This window comes from Grammomys surdaster, unplaced genomic scaffold (genome assembly GCF_004785775.1).
Source record: "Grammomys surdaster isolate TR1022 unplaced genomic scaffold, NIH_TR_1.0 125561, whole genome shotgun sequence".
Lineage (NCBI taxonomy): Eukaryota > Metazoa > Chordata > Mammalia > Rodentia > Muridae > Grammomys > Grammomys surdaster.
The window spans coordinates 843,850-864,483 of NW_021620408.1; the positions used below are offsets into that span (position 1 = coordinate 843,850).

General features: G+C 38.2%; 1 protein-coding gene across 3 annotated transcripts in view; it reads right to left on the reverse strand.

Moving 5' to 3' along the window:
* The window catches only part of Ralgapb (Ral GTPase activating protein non-catalytic beta subunit), an 89,900-nt gene that overhangs the window by 42,457 nt on the left and 26,809 nt on the right, over nucleotides 1–20,634 (reverse strand). For 2 of the 3 annotated variants that reach the window (XM_028786558.1, XM_028786559.1), the window contains exons 7-17: nucleotides 19,506–19,684; nucleotides 17,870–18,018; nucleotides 17,533–17,749; nucleotides 13,952–14,153; nucleotides 11,553–11,720; nucleotides 11,027–11,141; nucleotides 10,320–10,467; nucleotides 8,798–8,862; nucleotides 6,888–7,017; nucleotides 5,071–5,204; nucleotides 1,027–1,209 (exon numbers count right to left, since the gene is read on the reverse strand). In XM_028786558.1, the coding sequence (XP_028642391.1) occupies nucleotides 1,027–1,209; nucleotides 5,071–5,204; nucleotides 6,888–7,017; nucleotides 8,798–8,862; nucleotides 10,320–10,467; nucleotides 11,027–11,141; nucleotides 11,553–11,720; nucleotides 13,952–14,153; nucleotides 17,533–17,749; nucleotides 17,870–18,018; nucleotides 19,506–19,684 (1,690 nt within the window). The remainder of the gene's footprint in view (nucleotides 1–1,026; nucleotides 1,210–5,070; nucleotides 5,205–6,887; nucleotides 7,018–8,797; nucleotides 8,863–10,319; nucleotides 10,468–11,026; nucleotides 11,142–11,552; nucleotides 11,721–13,951; nucleotides 14,154–17,532; nucleotides 17,750–17,869; nucleotides 18,019–19,505; nucleotides 19,685–20,634) is intronic. The other variant, XM_028786560.1, reaches the window with a different exon arrangement.

Sequence of the window (20,634 nt, forward strand, 5' to 3'; positions counted from 1 at the left end):
TTATAAACACTAAGCAGGCATTCTATTAAACTTAGCTACAAGTCCACTTCTGGAAACAATTTCTGATATCATTACTTTAAAAGCCACAATGAAACTAACTCAGATTTTATTGACAACATTACTAACAAAAATCTCTGTAAATATCCAGTGACCCTGGAAAGCTTTACTGTTACTGAGCTCGTTGTGCCTGCTTCCCTATAAGGTATAGTGGCAGAGAAAACAGACTAGATATCTGTACCCACTTAGAAGTGCAGAAACCTGTGAGAAATACAATGTCTCCACAAAAGTAACTTTTCTAACCAAGTTGTTACACTAGCATTCCAGATTCAATTGGGTGTCCTTCTTTGTCTGATAACAGGAAGCCAAATATCTTTAATTAGCTATCTCCAGTCTGCTATCCTATCAAAATAAAATAAAATTAAAAACGACTTTTCCAGACATAACAGTTATGCACATGAGCTCATACAGACTGTGAAAGTGTACACAGACTCAGGAGCTATTGGCATCTGGGATCATGTATGACAGCTGCTGAGAGATGTAGAATCAACTTTCTTTAATGACGTGATCACTGGTAGGTTGACCACACTCCAGGGCAGGCCCCATTCTCAATAGTAGCTAGGAAACACAAACAACTCAACAGAAGGAAAAAACTCAAAATTGTGTAGGTAAGAAAGTGAGGATAGAGAGGGTAGAACTTGGTGAACACACAAGAATGTCCAAAATAGACAGTATGAAATTTTACAATATTAATGAATATTATTTTTTTATAAAGGAGATCTTGCTGGTTTAGATAAATTAAGCAAGGTCTTCTCTTTCATAAAGAATTTCTCCGTGAAATTATTTGGAACCAAATCTAAGCATGATGACAGTTTTCAAGTTATGCACAAAAGAGTAAGTGTCCTACTGAAATCCAACAAGTAAATTCAAAGTATGTGATACTGTATTTAAACTCAAATATTCTCTTTTAAAGGGTATTTTCTCAACATCTGGTTTCCAGCTTGGTGTTTCAAGACTGAATAAGCTCACCTTTTCATCCAGCATATCAGGGTGCTCTGTCAGCCAGACACAGAGACACTGAAATGCTGCAACTATCATGGAGTGCAGATCCCGGGAGTGAAGAGGAGCTGGCCGGCTGCACTGGTATACGATGTAACTGCACACAGAACTGATGGCACGCTTCCGGTCTCCAGAGTCAACCATCACCTTCACCTAAGCATGTCCATTTAAGGAATAGGACCAGTCAGTCAGGAACCACTATACCAAGCATTTGCCCTGCAACTGAGTCTATCTGAAAATGTGATATACAAGAGGCCTTGTTTTTTAAATATTATTTATATATAGGAACAGAATATTCTAGATATACCATCATATGTAACAAAGAAAGTGGTATTCTCAAACCCAAAGCAGAACTTTACTCTAGCATGGTTGTTCATAGCTTAAAACCCAAGTTCTTGGATGCACTTACTCGTATTGCAAAATGTGGAGAAATGGCCAGGAAAGAAACACATGCGTACTTTGAGGTCCCTATCCCAACCTCACAGTGATGGGTTTTGCTCTGCACAAAGTCTAGTGAAACAGCCCAGAGGTTCAATTATCAATTACAGTAAGTTATACATGTTCAAAATATGTAACCTCAAAGAACTGTTACTACAATCAGATAACAAGCATACATCACCCCCCAAATCTCCTCATGCACCTTTGTAAGCTTCCTCCCATTCCTCTTGTCCCCCTCTGTGAGGAACTGCTATCCTTCTCTGCTACCATAGCTGATCAGACTATACTTTCTAAAGTATATGTAAGTTCTACAGTATCTATTTCAGGGAGGGGTATTTGGCTAGCTTCTTTCTTCTATTTAGCATTAGTTAATTACTTCCAGATGTATCTATTTTCCTAACGTTTCTTTCTTTTTATTGAGTTGTATTCTAGTACATGAATACAGAACAATTTGTCTAACCAGTAACTTGTTAATGGACATTTGGGTTATTTCTATCCTGGGGAAATATAGTTGCTATGAACATCCATGTCATTGAATGGATGTTCTCTTATACCGGGACTGGAATGACAAGGTCATAAGAGACAAGTGTGATTAAATGGATTTTTGTTTGTCTGTTTGGGCTTTTTTTATAATTTATTTTTATATTATGTGCATTGGTATTTAGCCAACATGTATGTCTGTATGAGGGTGTCAGATCCTCTGGAACTGGAGTTACAGACAATTGTAAGCTGCCATCTGGGTGCTGGGAATTGAACCCTGGTCCTCTGGAAGAGCAGACAGTGCTCTTAACCATTGAGTCATCTCTTCCCGCCCATATGATTAAATTTTTAAGGATTTGCCAAACTTTTTTCCAAGTGATTATTACAATTAACATTCTCATTAACATGTTCCTTATATCATCAACATTTGGTTCAGTCAAATCTTTTTAAATGTAGCCTGTCTTTGTTTCTTTATGTGTGTATATGTGGTATGTGCATATGCGTATATGCATGTATGTAGAGGCCACAGGAGGACTGTTGGCTGTCTTCCTCGATCACAGTGCTTCTCAATCTTCCTAACGCTGTGACCCTTTAATACAGTTCCTCATGCTGTAGTGACCCCCAACCATAAAATCATCTTCATTGCTATTTCTTAACTTTAATTCTGCTACTGCTGTGAACTATAATGTAAATATCTGTTTTATGATGGTTGAGGCAACCCCTGTAAAGGGTCATTCGAACCCAAAGGGGTTATGATGCACAGACTGAGAACCACTGTTCTATCACTTTCTACACTGTTCCCTTTAGATGGGGTCTCTTACAAAACCTAAAGCTTGCTGTTTTAGCTAGGCTGATAGCCTAGGACACTCCTGAGGTCTTCCTATCTCTACCGAGGTCCATGTGGTCATGCCTGGCCTTTTAAGTGGGTGCTGGGGATTTAAATTTAGATTCTCATGCTTAATTAAAAGGCACTCTTGCCCTGAGCTATACTCCTAGCCCTCAATGTTAGCCATTCTAATGATTATATAAAAGTATTTCAATGTGAATCTAATTACATTTCCCTAACAACTAATGATATTGAGGTAGGAAAACTCACCTTAAAGGAGAGTGGCACTATTCCCTGGGTTTGGGTCCTGGACTGCATAAAAAGGAGGAAGCCAGCTGAGCACAAGCATTCGTCTGCTCTCTTCTTCCTGACTGCAGACTCAACGTGACTAGCTGCTTCAAGCTCCTGCCACCTTGACATCCCCGCCATAATGGACTGTACCCTTGAACTGTGAGCCAAAATAAACCCTTCCATCCTTAAGTTGATTTTGTCAGGGTATTTTGTCACAGCATGAGACAAGTGACTAATACGCTTTACATTTACGTCTATAATCAGTCTTTAGCTGATTTTTATACCTACCATATACCAAACAGGTATGAAACCAAGTTTTCTACTAGTACCACTGCTCGAAAAGACTAACCTTACTCCTTAGAGTTCTCTCTGTACCTTTGTCAAAAATCAGACAGCCACATTGAAGTCTCAATTACAGACCACTAGTCTAGTCAGTTAACCCTGTTTCTAACACCAGACTGTTTAAGTCATTTTATCTTTATAGAGAGTTATAAAATCAGGTAGTATTAGCCCATTGTATACGATGGCACAGGCCAAAAGCAATGCCCCATCCAAGCTAATCCATCTTAAATTGAAAGTGGACCACAGGTCACAGGGAGCAGCACCTCGCCCTCTGTATGGTCCAGCTTGTCTCATGGGAAGCTATCCTAACGTTATATATCAGCAACTGCTCCTCACATATCTATTACCTTTGGGGGTTTCTCAAGTAAAGTTCCAAGTAGTGTTGAGAACACACTTAAGTTTTTTTGTCTATTTTGTTTCTCATAGCTTATAAGACAGCTCTGACATAAAGACCTAAGTGTCATCATCTCAGACACTACCGCTGTGGTGACTTATCACTACATGACCACATGCATTTTATACTTTCATCTCATCTGACTCTCATAATACTAACTGGTATATGAAAGGTATTCTTTTCCATTTTAATAATAAAAAGTATTCAGATGACAACAGGAATGTAGAAAATTTGGAACCATTGTATGTTGTGGTGAAACAACAATCTGTAGTTCTTCAAAAGCTAAAGAGAATTATCATAAACCCAAGAATTTTACCTCTCAGTACATACCCCCCCAAAACTGAAACTGATATTCCAAATAAATACACATACATCCACAGCAACTCTAGTAGTAAGAGCTGAGGATGCAAACAGTCTAAATAACCCTCAACTGATGAGCAGGCAAACTGGTAATTACATTCAGCCCAGTGCTATGCAACCATAAAAAGGGGCTGAAACTAAAAAAATGTCAAGTGAGAAAGACAGGCACTCTTAAAATGACACACACAACATGATTTTCATACTGATCCCTTTCTGTAAATGGTCCTGACTAGGTAGATCCAAAGAAGCAAAAGCTCAGTGGCTGTCAGAGGAGGTGGTGGTTGGGAGAGTGGGCAAGAAAGCAACTGCTTTGAGGCCTAGGGATTTCCTTCTGCAGTGATAAAAACACACTGCAAGTGGAGTTGGTGAGCTGCATTATACAGCATATGTACTATCAGCCATTGAATCACTTGCTTTAAAATGGTCAGTTTTATGTTACATAAACTTAAGAGAAAGAGAACGAGAGACTGAGGTCTAAGTGCAAAAAGATCCCATACTTCTAAAGTTCCATCAAATTCAAATAACAGAGAAAATTGAATATATAGTCAATTTTTCCTTACTACTGATAACAGAAAATAGTAACCACAGAAATACTTTATAACAAACTCTTGATAAAAGCAAAAAATACACTGTTATGTGCAAATCATCACCAGTATTGAAATGTTTTCTGTATCTTAAAAGAAAGAGTCATACCTTTTGACCTATTTTTCATTTTGCAAAATTTCACTTGGAGGCTTGATTTTTATACACTGAATGTAAAACACTCATGTATACTGTAAACACAAAAATATCCACAAAGGAATGTGTGTCAAAATTTAAAAAAAAAAAAAAAAAAGCATGATAAAAGTCTACTAAGCTAAATTAAATTAAAAGGCTGTCTCACCTTTGCCAGGCCAGAGAGGAGCTCTAGAGCTGCCAAGGATATGCTCATATCTTGCCGCCACTGGGAGTTGAGTCGCTGGGTGACCAGATGAATGCTGCGAATCAGGAGCCCAGCAGCTGAATCTGTATTAAGAGCTAGGATATAACCCAATGCCACATCCACAGGGAGGGAAAACAACTAAGCATTAGTAACAGAAGCACGGCAGTCCACCAGGCACAGACCACAGCAGCCACAGTGAGCACAATGGGCACCCACACAGAGCTATGCTCCCACCCACCATCCTGAGCCCCAGGCCTGACTGATGGCACACAAGGCACACATGGGGCTGGGCCAGCTTCTAGCTCCCAGTCTACACTTTAACAAAGAACACTATAGACTTGGCAATTTCAGTAAAATCCTTATAATAAAAATTAATGTAAATTTTTAAGTAAGTATCTTATAGAGTTTAATCTTCAAGAAGAACAATGGAAAGGCATCCAAGTATTTCCTAGAGTTTTACAGAGGCAAGAATTCAACCTTATAGCCTCCTCAGATGCTGGAAATTACCTTAAAGCATCTGTTGAAATGACAGGGTTTAAGCCAGTAAAACCACATGCAATGCCTTTTCAAATCCATGTTTACATTTCACTCTTTATCACTATTTAGTTTAATACCTTTATAAAGGTAAAATAACCAAGTCAATATTTTTATTGGACTTCAATTTTATATTTAAAGTAATTATTACTGAAAGAATGAATTCTAAGAAATGAAACAATGATAAATTCTAATTATAAAGGAAGCTTTAGGGGCATTATACCTGTGGATCCTATCAGAAAGAGGGCAGTGACAACAGAAAAAGGAATGATCATTAAAGAGAGACAGTCATGCGACACTAACACAAATTCTGGATTTCTTAGTAAAAAACTATGACATAACAAGCAGAGGTCACTAACACCAGCTGAAAACGCTGGGACAGTGACTTCAAACACTTATCTACAACACAGGCTGTAACGTAAAACAATCTTTAGTATAACCTAGAGAATGCCTACGTCTACATAAGAAGTAACAATTTAAATGTACTCAGTATCCACATTATAACTATGTATTTGACATGCTGATGGGTAATGTATCATAAACTTCAATTGAAAACATCCCCCATGAACACAGCTCAAAAATTCTCCAGATGACTAAAAAGTCAGACTCACATCTAGGGAATTAGATATGCTGATTTCATAGAATAAACACAGATTTAATCATTATTAGCACCTTTGTATATGCATAAAACCATAAGGTGTTCACACTAAGTCCATAAAATAATTGCTCTGTGTAAAGAACACCACTGAACAGGATGCTTTGCTGGCAAGTATTTTATTTAGCAAGGCAAAAAGTATCTCTTTATTCTTGTAGCTAAGACAGTGTATCTAAGTAAGTTTCAACATGGAAACACATGTTCCTCTGGGTCTCCTCTAGTAACAACCTCATCCCTTCCCTCACAGCTGCAGACACTTGGCTCACTGACCATCTCTGTCATTATTCTGAGAGCTCTGAAGCAAGGACCACATCTTATGTGAGCCTGTATCACCACTGCATGGTGCAGAACACAGGCCTTTCATCGTAAACATCTGTAAAATCTAACAAACTCCAAAACAAAGCTACAAAAATCATAAAAATACTTTTTCCTTAGAATTTTTTAGACTAACATCTTCTGTCTACTATACCTAGTAGACAGAATTTTGATTTTTGTTTTCAATTCTTGAAAAGCTTTAGTTTTGCTTATTTTGTGACTCTGAGAACTAACACATGTGTAAATGCTGGTGGACTGTTTCAGCACAGCTTACCATAATCCCTCAGGAGAGCTTGAGCAGGCCTCTCGCTATCAGGGGTTGTAGGCTCTGTGCTTCCTCCACTTGCTGAACTAATGCCACTGTTAGTGCGACTATGACTCTTCAGGTTGTTTTCTCCACCACCCTAGTCAAATGAGCCAAGATGAACAGTTTACAAGTATAAATAGTTAATTATTAAAATCTGTTAGAGTTGGGGCTGTGGCTTAGGAGTACAGCACTTGCCTCACATGCAGGAGGCCCTAGGTTCATCCCCAGTACTGAAACAGTTAACAGACTAACTAGCATAAGTGATACACAGATAAACAGACAAGGAATTAAAATCACTGTGGTACTGTGCTCAGATCCCATCTGTTAAAAGGATACAGAGGGTTTGATAACTACAAATATTGATACTAAGGTCTCCTGTGCTGTTTTTCAAAGGGTCACCTAAGAACCCTTTACATATGCTAGAGTTCTCTAGCTAATAATGACTTTGAGTCATTAAGGAAAATACCTTAAAGTGCATTTAAAAGCAAAACCTCAGAACAAGAATATAATCTTCAAATAAAGACAATATGGGCCTGGGAAATGAGGCTCAGTCAATAAAGTATTTGCCATTCATGAATGAGAATCTGAGTTTGATCCCCAGAACCTACTTTAAATAAAAAATGCCAAAAGGAGGGAAGGCCCAGGAAGATGCCTCAGTGGGTAAGAGCACTTGCTACACAACCAGTAGAACCTCAGTTCAAATCTCCAACATCTACTTAAAAGCTGAGCATGCCACCTGAATGCTTATAATGACAGTGCTGTGAGGGGTTGAAACAGGAGCATCGCTGAGCTTGCTGGCTGCCATGCTCATCAAAAGATACTGTTTCAAGGTAACAGGGCAAAGTAATAGCACAGAATACCCGATATCCTCCTCTTACCTCCATGCTCACACCCACCAACCCACCCATACCCTTACAGACACACACACACACACACACACACACACACAAGCAAGCATATCCAGACACATATCTACACATACATGAAGACCCATATTCATTTTAAATGTGGTTACACAATAAAGCACAAACAATAAAATACTATAGTTAGTATAAATTCCCATACACATAGGCGCAAATAAACCCATTTGTTAAAGATTCCTTGTACCTTTCCCCATATAAACAGAACTTGTTGTATCCAGATCAGCACATTATTAGCCATCTACTGGAACATGAATGAATTTCCTTAATAATGTTTTCATTTATCCAGCTCAACCCATTATACCTTATTTTTTCCCTGATAGCCCAGACTGTACCCCAAGTGTAACATGTATCTTTAAGGATACTGTCCGTATCTGGGGAGCTTTTTAAATATCATTTAAAAAACTTTAGTGCTTTGGGGCACCTGCAAACTTCTATCTACAGGAAGTACAAACAAGATAGCACATGTTACAGGTAGTCTTCTATCTGTTAGGGATAACAGGAATTAGAAAGGCCTTCCCTAGAATATTCAGACTAGTTGATTGGTACTTTGAAACCATCCCAACTGGTGTTTCTCTCATGTAGGATTTCTCAAGGACCTAATGAGAAAAATCTCAATATATATGATCTTTTAAAATAAGATCCTTCTAAGTCTATGAGCTGAAATTTATGAACAAACAAAAGGGCTTTTAAAACCAAGTATGACAGTGCAAACCTGTGGAGGCAGGAAGACTAAGAGTTTAAGGTCATCTTCAACTATATATACAGTTTGAGACTAGCTATATACACATGAGACACTGCCTCAAAGAATAAAGACAAAGGGCTGAGAACACAGCTCAGTGGTAGACAGCTTGTTCAGCATGTGTTGAGGCTCTAGATGCAGCTGCAGCACTGCTGGAGATGACTGACATAAAATCAGAAACAGATATTCTATGATAGGCTATGTAAGCTTCTTACCATTTCCATTTGGCAACCAATGGCTTCTAAAAGTGCAGAATCTTGAACAATATTTAACATTGCCCCTGCAATAGCAAAACAAACAAACAAACAGAGCAGTTACATGACATATAATTACAGTTGAGGGCTCAGTCAGGGCAAAGAGAATATGATTTGGAGCCAGGATTGGTCATACACATAACCCTAGTACTCAGAGGCATGAGGCAAAAGAACTGCTAACAGCTGAAGCCACCTTGGCTACACAGCAAGTATAGGACTACATAAACAGACTCTGTCTCCTCCCCTCTCTCTAAAAAAAGAAAGAAAAGGGAAATTTTGGTAACAAATTCCTGAAATTCTCTGTAGATTACAAATAAATACATTGATAGGTTAAAACGAACAATGCTTTAGAAATCCTCGTATGCTGATATGCCTTCACAGTGTTTATACTTTGGTTGCACACAAGTGCATGCCACAGCACATGTAGATGTGGAATTAGTTCTCTCCTTCCAAGCTAGGGTCTAGGAACAGAACTCGGGTCATTAGTTTTGTAAGGCAAGCACCTTTAACCCAATGAGCACTTTTAACCCAATGAATCTCTTGCTGCCTGACTCCAAAGGTCCCCTCTTCCCTGCAACCACCCCATCCCACCCCTCCATGTCCCCTGGACTGCACTAAACTTTTTGCATTCTTTTATTTCTGACAATTCCCTCCATGTGAACATTATTATTTTTTTCTCTCTCTCTGGCTTAAAATATTTTTCTAACATGTCAGATCTGTGTGCAACTCCCAAGTACAGAATTTAAAAGGCTGAATTCTCTTGCTTTGTTTTTCTCCTTGGCTCTTTTCTGTTTCTATAGCCACATCAACAGCAATGTGAAGAGGTGTGTTATCACCTGTTCCTTCAGCTCTTTGTCAAACTTACCATTTACTACTGAGTCCACCTTCTCACTGGCTAACATGCCTCCCAAATACTCACTACAGTACTGAAAGGAAAGGGGCAGAGAATGAAGCGTGTCGGGAGAAAGGAGGGAAAAAAGCACAGACAAGATGACTAAATGCTCGCCTTCGCTCATCTCATCTCCTTAAACCTTTTTTAAAAATTGTTTATTACATTTACTTACTTACTTATCTGGGGAGAGAAAGACTATGTGCATGCCATGGCGTGTGTGTGTGTGTGGGGGGGTGTCAAAGGACAGCTAAAGAGACTCAGTTCTCTCACCCTGTAGGACCTGGGGATCAAACTCACGTCTGTGTCATCTTGGTGGCAGACATCTTTTACCACTGAACTATCTTGTCAGATCCCCATAGACCTTCTTCTATAAAAAGCAAAACAAACAAAAACAAAAAACAAAACAACAACCCCCCCAAAAAAAACCAAAACAACAACAACAACAAAAACCAAGGAACCTCTCCCTGATTCAGAATAGTAACAGTTGCATTAGGCTTGGGCTCCTCTCACCTGTCTTCCCAGCATGCCTGGGATCATTAGTACCTGGGTTTCACTTACCAAAACACAAAACAAAACTGTCTGGACACAAACCTAGTATCATTTGGGTGTTGTTAGGGTCCGTTTCTGTTTGCAAGGCACCTATTAGTATATTCACAAGTCTCAGCTTCAGGGACAGAAAAGTTATTGGTTTATCATAAGAAGAGCTGTCATCATTACTAAACTTTCCTTCTAGGACCACCTGGAGAAAAAAAAGAATATTAACATCAGCTATTGTACAGGATGCCCATTTAGGGAAGCAGGAGGAGACAAGAGGTGAACAGGCTAATGATCCAGGCTTCCAGTCGAATTGTAGCTCCCACTTGACACCTGTAGTCAGATGCCATTAGTCTATAACACATGAACAGTAAACTGTGACATGCTGGCACTTCCAAAATTAGAAATACTCAAACCAAAAAAAACTTCATTAAACCATTAGAAATGTGTATTTTTAAATATATGTTTATTTACTGAATGTTGAGACAGGTCTCACTGTATAGCCCTGGCTGGCCTCAAACTCACGAAGCTCCGCCTGCCTCCCACTTCAAGGGCTAGGATTAAAGGCTTGCATAACCATGCAGTGCTAGAAAACCACTTTTAAAAGCCCTGCTCTGTTAATAATGATGCTTAGCAGAATGTCTGTCCCACAGAAGGGTTTTAAGTTTGCAACCAAATTGAGCTACCTAGCAAGACCATGCATCATGAAAAAAAAGGCTGGGGGTGGAGGGGGGGAGACAGAGAAAGAAATAATTAAACATTACCTCAGATCTGACTGTGCCAAAATGATGAGGGAGGGGCAGCAGAGAAAGCAGGATATTAATAGATGATCTTCTCAATTCTGTTGGATTTACATAGCTTTTGAATTTTGAGAGTTCTCTGCCAAAAAAATAAAAAACTATTAGTATTTTTCAACTAAAGAGTACTTTTAGCTACTTTCATATATGCCATTTTTCCCACCCAAGCATTGTATATATGAGAACTGCTATGTTACATGCTTACTGAATTAAGCTAGAATTTGACTGAAAATGTAAGGCCTACTTTATAACAGTAGGATTTCAGGTCTGATCCATCTAGACCAAGTCAGAAAGGATCCAGTAAGCCCAAGGACATATGAGAACTGAAGGCACCCCGGGACGGAGAATGTTTGGACGCTCTGTACTCAATGTAGCCTAGGCCCCACTGGACTGTGAAAACAACTAGATAGGACAAACTAGCAAGCAGTAGGAGTACCAACACAGACCCCGTCAGACTAGACAACTGACACAGGAGTAGAGAGTAACAGCTTACCTGTCAGGCAAAATGGTTTCAAGAGCTGAAATAAAGTAAGGAACCACAACATCAATCCCTTTCAAGTCACAGCAGAACAAAGGAGGGGAGTTTAGAATAACGCTGGCCAAGACAGGATGGCACACATAATCATTTATCTGCAAACCTTGAATTAAAAGCATGTAAAATCTAGGAAAGCAAGAAAAAAAATTTAAACAAACTGCTGATCAAATGTTTCCAAATTATTAGCATTTTCTACATAGTTATCTGAAGAGCCTTTGTCCACTCTGCACTCTAATTTCTAGACTTTAAAGAACTACTAGGAGTCAACAATTCAAAAATCATGTGATTCCATGTCCATTATACTTTTTTAAAAAAGTTTTAACTCTTTGTACATCAAATTACAGGTGCCTACAAATGAGATACCCACACCAAAACAAATGTCTGGGTATTTATCAACTGGTAGAATCAATTAATCAAATTCTAAAGTAGTAAATTTTTGTAGCATTCACAATTCTAAGAAACAGAGGTGAGCCTATCTTTTTCCTTCCTTCACTGATTCTGAGGGTTAATGAGAGAAAGAAGCCCCAGCCAACTCTGTGTTCATCAGAGTATGAAGATCACACTAAGATCCCCTTGAGGAATCCACCTGAACATATCTTCCTTTTCCTACAACCTCCAACTATAATCAAGTCACTAAGCATCCAGTAGCCTGTTACTCAAGACCAAATACACTGCTCTATTCCTTGTCACAAGACACTTCTTCCTTCTCTGCAAAACCCTTTCTAAACAATCGCCTCACTCACTGGTATGTTCTATGCCCAGAACTCAATTAAGCAGGCACGTGTGAGAATATGCAGCTCTCGATAAATAGCCCACACGCCCTTGAAATCCAAGACTGAAACTTAAATACATCATTTGTCCTCTCACAAACCTGCTGAGTTTGCCACATGACCCCTCACCCAGTCTTCTGAACTAGAAAGAAAGCTCAAGTCCATAACCCTCTCCCTTCCCACTGTTGATACAATTTGAAATAACTCCAGCCCAAGGTCTCCCTCAGAGAAATGGGTCCTCCTCATGAGGAATAAACTTCAACACCTATGTGACCTTCTCTTACAGCTACTCGTAGCTAAAGGAAAGGCAGACACCAGATCTTCTTTCCCAAGACTCTCACATTTCAGAGATGCTAACTAACTTCACTGGACTTCTCGACAAAGGGCATGACAACTAGGAGTTTAGAAGCACACTGCAGTATAAGGAAAATGATCTGCACAGAAGAATGAAACAGTTCTAGCAGACAGAAGCCCAGGAGGCAGGAGAGTTGCTCTGGTCCCTGAAAACTTTCCAGACCTGATTCCCACTTTTTATATGCCTTACTGTATTGCTTGACCTTAAACTTTATTAAGTATTACTAGCATCTCATAATTTATTCTCTTTGACTTAAACCAGACTGAAAGATAAGAGCCTATGGTTAAAATTGTTCTGATTATATACCATGTTTTTCTTGACTTATGTTTCAGACTTGGTTCCCTCTTTCCTAAGCATCTAGAAATACAGGTATCTATCTCAGTGTTCTATTTGACTGTAACCCTACTTCAGCCACCATGTAAACAAGTAGTGAAGAAGAGCAAAGCAGAATCAAGAATTATAAATTTCCAAAGAATAACAAATCTGAAGTGTCATGGTAAGAACAGAGTGAAGAGAAAAGTAAGAGAGTTAAATGCTACAAGGTAGGAGTTGAATAATCAACCCAAGATGAAAGAAGGAGAGGCAAATGATGCCTAGGTTGTGGTCTGAGCAGCTGAATGGATGGCAGAGGCAGTGACAGATGGTGGAAGCCAGAGATTTGGAAAAGATAATCCTACTCAACCTCCCAACAGTCTAAATACTACCCATCTTTTCTAAATCCAGTAAAAACATCTAATAATATGCCAGAACTCTTTCCTGAACCCTCTAGGCTAAGGATGAGCTGCTGTTTCCTCCAAACATTCAAAACCACTATGACTCTCTCCTGCCAACTTTTGCTTCCTATTGAATCACTGTAATTTTGCTTGAATCTATTCACTACAGTCATTAAACTCCTTGGCGTAAAGATTCACAGTGCCTTATTTCTGGACTGTACACAAAACCTAACATTGTTCCAAAAATCTATTGACAAACTATTGTGGTACTTCCACATCTCTCCAGAAATTACAAATGATAGAATAAATAACAGCTCTAGAATAAAACCTTAAAAGTCTTTACCAAATCTGAAGAGGCGGGTAAAATAAAAGAATTCAAACAGTTTTCAATTACATGAAGACATTGGCAAGCATTTCAGACTAACAATGGCTTACTGATTTAGCCTACCAAGCCATGCCACAATAGTATTTCACTATCAAATGATATAAATGCAAAAATAAACAAAAAAATTCTAAAACCTGGATAAATAAGCTGGCAGAATCTCTTCTCCAGTCTTCTTGCTACAAAAAATTCTACATAATGTCCCACAAGCCTCAGCTCTTCCTGCTTCATAGTTATCAGGAAATTCACTTGCATCAAAGACAGGATTGGAAACCATGGTGTCTGTTGACATCTGGGACCCTTTCCGTCGAAACTCCATGCTAGCTTGTGTTGTAATGGCTGGGGAGAAAAAAAGGAGCATTTTAATTACTTTTATCAAAATGCCAAATAGGCTCATGGGACCCTGGACACAAAGATCAAATGTTGGTGTCATTACATAACTACTTCAATAGAATCCAATAATACTTTGGTTAGCAACTATGTCATAATTTACTGTTTAAAGGGCTCTCTGATATCTTCTTTGAAATAGACAGCAATTAATTTACAATAACATTGCCAACAGATTCTACAAAAATGATTTTTTTTCATTGAATTTCTGGTCAGAAGACTCTTAATTGTATACATCTGCATACAGATATATACAGAATTTGCCTTTAATATCATTTATTTTCTGTTTTCCTCCTTCTATAGAATGATGCTTAACCATGAAGAAAAGTAGCAATTAAAATTTATACAATTAACCCAAGTGGACCAAGTAATTAAGAGGGCAAGTGCATGCCAGTTTGAGTCCTTCACGACATGACAAGGTAAGGAAAAGAACCGAGTAAGGAAGGCATGGAGGGCATTCCCACCACCCACCCAGCCCCAAACCACACACCAGAGAGCTGCCCAACCAAGCAAATGAGAATGAATTTAACAACCACAGACAGCAGCAAACGCGAGGTTGATAAATCAGAAAATTAGGTTGGTAAGGAGGATTATCATGGTCATTCGTTGTCAACAAAACAGAAGCCCTTCGAAAGTTGCTTTTAACAAAAGATTTCATAGCACACAGATCACTCTGAAATCTTTTATTACTCTACATAAAATATTTAAATTGTTTTGTAATGATAGGAGGCTTAATAGAAGCAGAGTCAAGCATAAATCTTTATGCAACTTCCCATGAGCCATTTTAGTCCTGAATAAGCTATCCAGCAATAATACATTTGGAAAACACTCCATGCAGAATGCATACAAATCAAACACTAAATCTGTATAAAAATAAGCTTAAAGCTAAATAAAAAAAAAAAAAGCCAAAACACAGTTAGTGCAAAGTCCTGGAATTCATGACATGACCAGACTAGTATACAGAAATAATGGGATTGATTCAGGCAGATTAATTTGCTTTTGCCAACAATCTTCCCCATTCAAAACACAGAAAAAATAGTTTTCTTCCCAAGTGCAAAAACTACAATAGACAATGACAATCAAAAATTTTAATGGAATTATGGAAAAAATAAAAACATGACTGCGATTAAGGAGAAGCTTCTGGTTCCTACTTACAAGATTTATAAGAAAGAAGAATTTGGATAAAAGATGCTGCAAGATAATAGAAATAAATGGAAACAAATCAAAGGACAGCAGTAATTATAAAATACTTTAAAGATGGTGAAATTTTACAATAAATTAAGAAGCTTTTTAGCTTTTTCAAAGTTAGATTTAAAGCTTTACGATACCACAAGCTAATTCAAAAACATAGGAAATTGTGCATTCAGGTCCAAAATTATGATTTTGTATCATGCAAAACAATGAACAAAGAAAATTACATAGCTACAAAGAAGTGAGGTTTTGAACTGCCCATAACGTGCATTAAAGTTTTTAGTTTATTAACCCTTCCCAGCTCAATGTTACTTTTACAAATCACAGTGCATGAGCTAAATTGAAAGCTAACAATTCAAAGAAGCAAATAGTTGAGTTAAAGGTGAACTGCATGGCAGAATTCCTTGATGGCAGCCAGTACGTAGAAAATACATGATACCCCCCAACCCCTGCACCTCCCATCCAAGACTTCAAGACCGGCACCCAGGAGCACTCTAAATGCACTTTAACTATCTGGACACCTCAGATCTCCTGGGTGATGTAACAGCCTTTAGCATCTCTGGACATAGACAGGAGGAGCATCTCTCATTTCTCCACCAAGCACAAGGTTATTAAGCAAAAGTGCTATGTTGCTCATTTATCATTGAATTCTGGATCTATTTTCTAGTGCAGTGAGCAAACAAAGCTGTTACAAACTCTCCAGAGATAGAAAGCTCTAGATTCTCATTATACAAGCCTTCTACAAAGCAGCAGACTGAGCCATGCTAGATTCAAAGATGTCAAGGCCAACAGCTTCTCAACAGTTAGTTTACATTATAAGAATTATACCTTATCAAAATAAATAAATAAATAAATAAATAAATGAATAAATGGCTGACTAACTCTGGACAATAACATATAAATTAATAAATATGGTTCAGAAAACGCAAATATATGGCATATGACATAATGAAAATATACCCATGAATGGTTTTTAAAAACTTTTCACTTACTCAAGCTCATAAATAAAACTGTAATGAGGAAATGGTAAAATATAAAGTGCCTGAATTTGAACAAACTAAAGCAAGCAAAAGAACTTCTAACTCATTTATGCAACCTCATGTCCTATAACATCTTCATACTTAAGACTTTTCTAAATTATTTAAAGGATTCATAAGAACACCCAAAATAATTACATTTATGAACTATTCATAAGTATATACCTAGCTGTGAATAAGCGTCTGAGAACAAACAGAGGCTCTTATGAACATTGTTAATTTTATCCTTGGATTCAACACTATTCCTGGAAAATGATACTCTCAAGAAAATAACACTATCAGACATCTTTTTACCTCAGTCTGTCTCCAATGCCTGTAGAAAAGTACTTTTCAGAAAACAACTAATATACTCATTAATACATAAACATGATATCTGGCACATACTAAGAGAACTCAATAAATGCCAGCCATTATTATTATTCAACTGTGCAAGACAGATGATAACCAATCAAAACATTCTGCACTACCTCACCATCCATCTGGCACTTGCATCAAGCATACTGGTAAGCTGACAAATCCAATTTTATTAGACAATTTCATTCTATAGTAAAATCTAATAAAGCTACTGGAGTTCACTTGTTAATAATGCTCTACAAATCTTACAAAGTTACAGAGCAGATCATTTTTTTTTTCCTAGACTAAAACCTGAGATGTTAGGGTCTACCATGAAGCAAGTAAAAATTTCCTGATATTTACATGTACTGATGATTTAAATGGCTGCGAAAAATCTAAGAAAACATTTCAATGAGTGAATTTTCACCCAAAATCTTTAGTCATTCATATATCTATTATCATCCTGGCTGACATAAAGAGAATTTCCAGGTCACCTACAAAATGGAATTTGATTCAACAGAAAGTGGCTAACCTGAAGTGTCCCTAATAAAACCAGACAAAAGCTAAGCTTCATAAAATACACATTAAAAAGGATAGATAAGAAAGCTTCACACGATTCTATTGGTTCAGCTGGAAGGGGTTAAGCACAGCATATTGCTTGGTTAGAAACACGGTACTTTTCAAGATCTGTATTAATCTTGCAGGTAGGAAAGACTAAAAAGAAAGAAACAGAAAGGAGATAATGACTACATGTTTCTGGGCATATTTACCAGTCATGCTGCTGTCTCTGTTTATTCCATTATGGAGTTTACAGTGAACAAATGCTGCATCAAATAACCACGATCCAAAGAGATTCAAGATGCTGTTAACCTTTGGTCTTCGAGGGGCAGGCAGTGGCCTAGGCTCTGAACTAGTCTGATTTGGACTTGACAGAGGAGAAGTGGAGGATGCCTGGTGCTGGACTTTTGAGGTGTGAGCAGTAGTAACCTACCAGAAGAACACAAGCAAGTGTCCATAGACATGAAAAGTTGGAGACAGTTAAAATTGTAGTAGGACTTGTAAAAGTTAGCCTCCATATAGCAGAACAACAATGCTGAACATTCTTACTGTACTTGTCTTCATTGTGGCCTTGTTCACAGTAACAGCCCGGTGCCTCCGGTTATGTGGTGGTGTGGTGTTCACAGCAGCACTCTGGGGCATACTTAATCTATTCACGGGAGTTGGGGGAGCACTGTCCGATCGAGGTCGAGAAATGCCTTAAAAAAAAAAAAAGTTTTAAGAAAAACAGAGTTGCTCCATGATCCACTTAGCCTTTCTTCCTAAGCAACAGAACCTACTTCAGTTGGATAGGAAGCCAGAAGAAATGTTGTTTTCAAGCTTCCCTTGTAACAAGATGAGGCCATGTTCTAAGCTTAGAGAAGTAGGCTACTACTGAATACACCTCCAAGGAAATCTTACAAAAGACAAGCTGGCTTCTCTGTCCTTCCTGACTCCTGGACAAAGCTGCTGAGACCATCTCATGTATCAGGCAATGCAAAACAAAATGGACAGCCACCAGACAGAAAATCTTGATCCATGACAGTGAGGAAACTCCTACAGTAACCAACTGCCTGGCCTGCTTCACACATGTGAAAACAAATGATATGTTAACCATGGAGAGCTCAGACTGTTGTGTGACAGCAATCTAACCAGAACAAATCTATTAACTTGTTTTCCTATTTTTTTAAAATTTTAATAAACTTTATCATTTAAAAACTGGCAAATAGGGGCTGGAGAGATGGCTCAGTGGTTAAGAGCACTGATTGCTCTTCCAGAGGTCCTGAGTTCAATTCCCAGCAACCACATGGTGGCTCACAACCATCTGTAATGGGATCTGATGCCCTCTTCTGGTATGTCTGATCACAGCAACTGTGTATTCACATTAATAAAATAAATAAATCTAAAAAAAAAAAAAACTGGCAAATAAAAACAATATACACTACAGGGTGGTGGTGACACATGCCTTTAATCCCAGCAAAGGCAGGCAAATATCTGTGAGTTAGAGGCCAGCCTGGTCTACAGAGTGAGTTCTAGGACATCCAGGGCTACACAGAGAAACTCTGTCTCAAAAAAGCAAACAACAACAAAACAAAAGACCTAAAGTCTGCACATTTCAATGACCATCCTGTCTCTCACAGGATTTTTCATTTTTGGTATCAGACATATTTTTATGCACTTATCCACCATCAAAAACAAAAAAAATCCATGGCAGAGGAAAAATCTACAACTGTGTGATACATTTAACACATATACATAACAATTATTTTAGAAAATGACATCTAAATATCACTCTTCTTCAAGAGATTAAATATATTTTGACTTTTCATGTATATTACATATGAAAAACTAAAACACTGGTTCGTTCACAAGGTACAGTTTACCAATGATATCCATGAATCAGTCGCTTAAGCAATTTAAACACTTAGGAATGAGTTTTACAATTTGCAAGCTGTTTAGCAAATGACCTGTATGTCTCCACCTGTCTAGTGTAGGTTACTGTCTTTTTCTTGGTATTTCTGTTTGATTTACAGAAAGACAATAGCATTCTAGCTAACACAATTTGCTGAAACTAGTTTTCCTAGGTCATTATTTGCCACCCAGTTTGTTCCTCTTTCTCTGGGCTTCCCTATGAGGCTCCAGCATTAAATTATAGAATATCTACCCACAGTTCTTCAAACATCTAAGAAACATACACAAAATTCACCTAAGAATGCATCCACCAGACAACTGATTCCACGCATGGCACGAAAGAATATCTGAGGCAGATGTTTAAGGCAGGGGTACTGGCTCAGCTCCTGTGGCATCCCACTCACATTCAGGAACTGTTCCTGAAACTTGGGGGTTGAGCTTATAACGGCTGGGTTACTCAGATCCACGGGGTTACTATTGAAAAGGAAAAAGAATTGATTATACACTTCCAGATGTCTATAGCAGTAATAAAATGCATGTAATTCAATTTAAGAATTAGGACTATTCCTGACAGTAGCGCACACCTTCAGTCCCATCATTCAACAGGCAGAGACAAGCAGATCCCTCTGACTTTCAGGCTGGTCTAGTCTCTATAGTGAGTTAATTCCAGACAACAGAGACTATCTAGAGAGACACCGTCTCAAAAACAAACAAACAAATCAACAACAAAAAAGAATAGGACTGTTTGTGCCTGACTGACTTTATTTGATGAGCCAGGTACTCAAACATGAATGTTTCTCTACAGGCTTGCATGTTTATTTGTTCATTTGCTTTTTAAATAATGGTTTAACTAATTCTTCGAGAATTTAATACAATGTTTTTGTTTATGTGTTTGTTGAGACAGGGTCTCATTATGTAGCCCTGGCTAGTCTGGAGCTGGCTATGCAGACCATACTGGCCTTGAACTCATAGATATCCAATTCTATCTGCCTCCTACACCTAGCCTCCCTACCTCTTCCTCCTGAGTGCTCATACCCAGCTTGCTCTTTTTTAAAAAACAAAACAAAGCAATATAAAAAAAAATCAAGAACTTACTTTCTTCATAGAATAAGAATCAAGCTAGACTAGAAAGTTTTAATTTTTTAAGAATTTTTTTCACCCAGCATCATGGCTACGTCTTTAATCCCAGCTCTCAAGAGGCAGAGGCAGGCAATGAGTTCCAGGCCAGCCTGGTCTACAAAGCTGTTACACAGAGAAACCCTGTCAACAAGAAGGAGAAGGAAGAGAAGGAAGAGGAAGAGGAGGAAGAGGAAGAAGAAGAAGAAGAGGAAGAAGAGGAGGAGGAAGAGGAAGAAGAGGAAGAAGAGGAGGAAGAAGAAGAAGAGGAGGAGGAGGAAAAGGAGGAAGAGGAAGAAGAAGAGGAG